Raw genomic sequence first — 6456 nt, forward strand, 5'->3', positions numbered from 1 at the left:
AATTTGATCAGAAACATTCCAGAAGTCAGAACTCAGCATTGTAAACCAACTAGGATTTGAAGTAGAGAGCTGGATTGGAGAACTGATCAAAACCCTGAATCCTTTGATACACGTCCCAAACATGGGAAAGGTTATGAGGAAAACTATAAAAGTTAATGCAAAAAAAAAAAAAAAAAGATTCCTTTTAAAGTTGCCAACACTCATTTTCCAGAGATAAAACTTTATTTAAGGCATCAAGCAATATACTGAAAGAGGTGAGTCATGCACAAGTAACGTCCTTATTTCCATAATTGTACATTTGATACTCTCTGCCCTCTTAACAAGGGGGTGTAGCGAGCAAAGATGAGAAGCACACAGCTTTTATACTTAACCATATCAATATAAGTGTTTAAGAAAGTCTTTAAATTTCGTTTTCCTTCTTTGAAAGGAATTTTGGTTTTATTTCAGAAAACCAAAACAAACTAGTTCTTCTACTGAGGATGAAATTTCTCTCCAGAGTTATTTATGAAATAATACAGCTGCCTTTCTCTTTAAAAGGATTCTTGTCTTCTGGAATTCCCTTCACCAGAGGATCCTCTCCAGAACGTTCTTCAATGTAGTTCTTTATTTCTTCAGAACATTTAGACACCTTAAGAAAAAAAAAAGAATGAATTAGGTCAGGAATGCCTACACCTCATTACCACCCTTTTGTGAAATTAATATAATTGAGTACAGCTAGCATTTAAAAAATGAAATAGTATAAAAATATTAGCACAAAGCATGTATAATATACATACTACATATGAATGACACAATCTACATAAAATATATTTCTCACTATGGTGAGGGTCAAAAAGCTTGACAGTCACTGTATTAAATAGATCATCCCCAGCAATTCCTATCCACTGTGCCTCATATGATTTCCTTCCTCTGCTAAAATACAATTATGATGTATCCATAATATTTTACAAACTAAAACATACCATACTTTTAATTTCTCATGCTAATGAACAGGTGCAGTAATAGATAATCCCCAAATGTTTTGGGCTGTGTCCTGCAAAATTCTCACTTATTATGGGTGTGTGCCATGTCCTGCAATTTTACAAAATGATAGAAACATTGGAGAAAGTCTGATGCTGGAGAGGTTGAGGTTGCCCAATCATACCATTTGTGTCTCTATTCAGGATTCCTTCCCATTGCTCGAGGGCAATGATCATAACAAAAGATTTATCTGAGGTTTATTAGATGTATCCGAGATTCTTGTCTTTATGTAATTAGTTGAAACTTTTTATGCAATGGAGAAAGGATTGAATAGTTTTTTTCAAAAACTCTATCCTTCAGAGACAGATTGTAAGAGTGAATTTAAAAAAGAAAAAGGAATAAAAAAGGAAAAAAAAAAAGGATTAGTATCTTAGTGAAGGCCTGCATTGCTAAGAAGAAATTAGAAGTAAAAATTACAGAAGCTCCAGCAAATTCTAATAGAGACCTCTTACCCCTAGGAAACTGTTCCCATTGAATTTGTAATTTAGGTTAGTAATCTTCAAATTGTTTTAATGGTGATCACTAAAAATGTTTGCATATGTATCCCCAAATGTACATAATTATGTAATAATATGTAATTATTCACTTATAAATAGGTACAGAGGCTACTGTGTTATGCTTAATGCATAATTATAAAACATAAACTGGAAACTGTCGAAAGATGAGATTTAAATCAACCTAAAATAGAACTTTTAATATTTTACTCCCATACCCCAAACACTTTTTGCACACAATGTGAAGACCACTGTTCTAAAATTTAAAACTAGTGGGTGTAGTCATATGACTTAAAATGTGGTAAAATAAAAATATTTTCAAGTACCATTCTCTTGGGTAACAATTGCTCTTAAATGTTCCTGACATTTATAGCCATGCATTTGATGTGACTTGTCAGAAGTACAGATGCAAGTAACCATAACCTTGGGTCTGTCTCCTCAGAGATATGTGTGGATAAGAGTAGAGTTCCCCCAGATTGTATCTGTTCCTATAGAGGCTTCTTCATTAGGTTTCCAAAGAAATCTGTAATCTCCAAAAGTGAATAATTACTCCTCTGAGCATTTCCTTCCATGATCAAGAAGATATGTTTGAACAACAATTAGCTGGAGCCAGGATTCCTCCTGTGAATTCTGTGTCCTTGGCCTGAGCAGAGCACACCGCTCAGACATGAACAATTTATTGACAGAATAGTGAACTGGGCATCAGAACACATGTGTTTTAGTACATGCCCTATCATTATCTCTGAGGTCTTAAATAAGGAGGTTACTTAGCCTCCTGTGGATTCAAGTTTTTTATCCTTAAAAGTGAGAACAATGAATGATCTCTAAGAGCCATAATGGTTGGAGAGCACTAATACTCTATAAATTGAAATGTGTGATAATATATGTTTGAATATTATTATTAGGATTTAGATGCCTCTCCTTGTATCCCCTAAGGCTATCTCTGAAGTTTTCTCTCCCTTTTGCATACACTTGGAGTTGGAAAACTGATCGAGCAGGGTGTGTCCTAAGGAGTGGAGGTGGGGAGCTGGCAGGGAGGAATGGTTCATGAATGATACCTTCAATTTCTACACAGTCAGCTGTATCCAGGTCCCTGCCCAATTTCTAATTTGAAGCTTAAAATACCTAGAAGACACTTGTCTCTCTTTTCTCCTCTAAGTTCTGCACACTCTGGTATTAGGATATTCCAACTTTGTACAATGCTACACTTCAGTATATGCAACTCTGTTTAATATGTAACCTCTCAGATGCATTGCATGAAAAAATCTAAGTGGCCAACACAGACTGCACTTTGCCATCCACGAATGGGTCCCTTAAGGTTTCAAGAAACTACCCTATTCTTCGGGTCCCGTAACTTTATTTATTCCTTTAAACAGAGCAGTATTTTTGAAGCCATGAAAACTTCCAACATGGATAGAAACAACTTTACACTCCAAAATCTAGGAAGAATAGGGATTTGGAATTGAAAGATCAAATTTCAGAAAAGAAATGTGTGAAGAGTAAACTCAAAAACACCTGCGTCTTCCAAATATCACTCAAAATGTTCATTCTGAGTACAGGACTCTGTCATGAATACATTTGCCATATCTAGAGCAGGAAATTAAGGGAGCTTACTTACTATACCTGCTTAATTTCTATTGTCCTTTTTAAAAAAATTTTTTTTTCTAGTATTAAACCATAGGGAAATGAAATCAGTTTACATTTTTCTTGCTGTGGAGAAAGGAGTAGATAATTTCCTTTTAAAAATATCTATCCAAAAAACTATTCCCAGACTGTAGGTTGCCTGATTGAGGAAAAAAGGAAGAAAAGGGCATACTCAAGTTACCAGTAAGAAGTCAGAAGTACAAAATCTCCAACATGTTTCATTCGAGACTTCTGAACACTGAAGATACATTCTCACTGAATTTGTAATCCATTTCAGTGGTCTCTTAAAATTTTTAATCATGATCACTAAAAAGAATTTTCATCTGCACCTCAGTATATGTAAAATTATTTATAAATAAATGCAGACACTACTGTATTATCTCACTGTGCATACTTATAAAACAAAGTGGAAGTATAAAGGGATGAGAGTTACAAATAAATAAAAACAGAAATTGCAATGTTTTGTTCCTAAGCCCCGGTAAGCTGTTCATTGCATACCGCTGGAGACGCCTGGTGAAATTCAAAATTATGTAATTCAAATTACCTAAATTGTGATGAATTAAATAGTGATAAAACACACTAAAATAGCATTCTTTCCCATAATGAAAAAGATGAAGGAACGAAGTAGACATCTGCCTTTTCCCTANTGAGTTTTTAAAACTAAGTAACAGCAGGCAGAATTTTTTGTCCATTTCCCCAATCCTAGGTTCAGATGTTCTGACATTTGGCTTTAAATTACTCAGTGGATCCTTGCTCTCGTTTACCCCTTTGATTTCCCCACATCCACTGGCAGTTCCTAGGTACCACCAAGGCCTACTTCAAGAGAAGCTGGGGGGGGGGGGGACCAAAAACCAGAAAAGCGGTACTGTTTTACTGTAACGAACCAGGAAAAACGGACCTTGGTTCATTTCAGAGAAGGAAATATTCTGGGACAATTTACCTGTTGCCTCTGCAACTTCACTTCTTTGCGAAGTTGCTCAACTTCCATCTTCAGCTTTTCCTTTTCTGGCAAATCTTCGATGTGAAGAGCCGGCATTTTCGCCCCCGAACCGGGCCCGGGCACAGCTCTGGAAGTGGAGAGGCTGGAAGCGCAGCACACCAGGGCGCGTCCCGAAATAACAGCAGTGCCCGCGCACCCCTCCCGCCGGCCAGCGCGGACGACACCGCCTCCCGCGTGCTACCCAGAGCCCCAAGAGCTCAGCTGCCTCCGGGGCGTCCCGTCACGCCTGCCCTGCGTCCTAGGATCTTTCTTGGGCCCCCACGACCGCGGGAGGCCTGCCCCAGCGAGCCCGGGAGGGTTGAGTGGAGAGGGAGCCTGAGAAGCTGGGCGCTGCCGGAGCTCCGGGTGGGATGCTGGCCCCCTGCCGGCTCCCGAGCCTGCCACGCCCTCGGGGGACCAGCCAGGGCTGCGGGCCCGACAGCTGGGGTTGCGCTAGCCCACTTTCCTGGAGAAACAACCAAAGTTTTACTTTTTGTTCCTTTTTTTTTTTTTTCCGTTCCCAAGTCACATCCGGGTTTTGTTTGTGAGCAAGAAAAGGAGGACACTACCCGGCAGGAAATAACGGCCCTTCACCTCTCCAAGTTTCAAAAATATACAGCATGTTACTTTTCCCCAGTTACATATGTATTGTGGGAAATATGAACGCTTAAAAAAAAAAAGGCCCAAGAGGAAAATGAAACTGAGCTGTAATCTCAGAGACACCCACTAGGTCTGGTGATGTATATCCATCCAGTCTGTTAAATGCCTGAAACATATTGACACATTTGGGGGTCAAGGGGGCATGGGGATGTGAATATTGTTTACAATTTGCAGGGCCATTTTCTGACATGAATAAATTTTCTGCATCCTCCACAGCAGAGTTCTTATTCTTTCTTCAGAGGAATGTTTTCTAATGATTTGGAGGATACACGAATGATACTAGGGAAGACAGAAGCAGGAATCTTTAAAGTTCTTACCAGAAAGTGTTTCTCTATTCCCCATCAGCCAAGGTTTGGGTGACTGTTGACACCAAGGGTTATGAATTCCTGGCTCCTGCAACTTCCTGGATGTAGGCAGTGGATTCACTCAGCCTCGGTTTCTCCACCATCTGGGAAGCAGTATTCGTCTTGCTGCTGTTTTGGTAAAGCCAGGAAAGGTGTGGGTTGTGACACGTTTACCTGCAATATAAAGTTTCCCTTTGACTATAACCTAAAACCTTATGTTTTGTTTGTTAATGATGCTCAATAGATTAGAAGAAAAATAAAGCCTGAACGTAAGAAACCTTCCCAAGCAGTCGGATATTTCTCTCTTTGGAGATGACCTCCTGCCTACAGAGTCAAATTCAAGTTAAGGGTGGTGGCCTGAACTGAGAATTTCAGAGTACCTGGCTTTAGACACTGCAGGCCACTCCCTATTTTATAAGCAAAGGTTTTTGTTCCTAATTTCTCTCTAGGTTGCACCTGCTTATCCTCAATGAATATATTGGAAGGAGAAGAACCGTGAGCTACTTGGTGAGTACTCTGGGTCTAGTCCCAGCTCTGCCACTGGCTAGCACTGGAAAAGACTCTTATTTTTTTCTGGTTTTTGGTTTTCTAATTTATAAAATAGGTCATGGGGAAGGGGAACGGTGAATTAGCTAAGGTATGTTTTGTTTCTAATTGCATTTATGTATCCACATCTGATAAATCACTTTCACAAAGAAAACTGTTTAGGAACTTTTTTGTATTTGAAATACCACACATTCCAGGATCTCCCAGGCTCAAAGAAGTTAAATCAGCTGCCAGAGTTTTCCCCTGTTAGTATGCGGTGAGCCACGACAAAAAACTCATTATCTGTCTCCAAAAGCAATTCATATTTTTTGATTCCCCATTGCTCAAATTTAAAAGGTTGGTTAAAAATAACTTAAATAAGTTAGTGAAAGTAGTTAACATGGCCCAAATTAAATAAGCTCAGCGCCCAAATTAAATAAGCTGGTTAAGTAACTTAATGGATGTCTGTTCTAAATCATAAAAATAGAATTATTTTGGCTTGGAAATGTCTTCTGTAGGAAATCATCTAGTTGCATGCAGTGATAAATAGTTATAAATCCATACAGGTTATTTAACTTCTTCCCCAGTACCATGAGACTTAAATTGGAGATGAAATACATATTAGTCTTTTTTTTTTAGTTTTTACTCTTATAAAATAATGCATGGTGCTAATATCATATTAAGTAAACTGATTAAAGTGAATTGGGAAATGCTGAAATCCCAGGATCACACAGCATTCTGAAAAATGTCTTTTGCTGTTTGGTTTTAAATGGTCAAATGATGGGAACAC

General features: G+C 38.5%; 1 protein-coding gene across 1 annotated transcript; it reads right to left on the minus strand.

The window, feature by feature from the left end:
- Positions 1 to 200: 200 nt before the first annotated feature.
- Positions 201 to 4443, minus strand: LOC103658734 (guanine nucleotide-binding protein G(I)/G(S)/G(O) subunit gamma-11). The gene is made up of 2 exons (XM_008686252.2): positions 4099 to 4443; positions 201 to 628 (listed from the first exon to the last, which is right to left on the minus strand). The coding sequence occupies exons 1-2, from the start codon at positions 4192 to 4194 to the stop codon at positions 503 to 505; spliced, it is 222 nt and encodes a 73-aa protein (XP_008684474.1). The 5' UTR covers positions 4195 to 4443; the 3' UTR covers positions 201 to 502.
- Between the last annotated feature and the right edge of the window lie 2013 nt (positions 4444 to 6456).

This window comes from Ursus maritimus, unplaced genomic scaffold (genome assembly GCF_017311325.1).
Source record: "Ursus maritimus isolate PB19 unplaced genomic scaffold, ASM1731132v1 scaffold_3, whole genome shotgun sequence".
In the NCBI taxonomy this organism is placed as follows: Eukaryota; Metazoa; Chordata; class Mammalia; order Carnivora; family Ursidae; genus Ursus; species Ursus maritimus.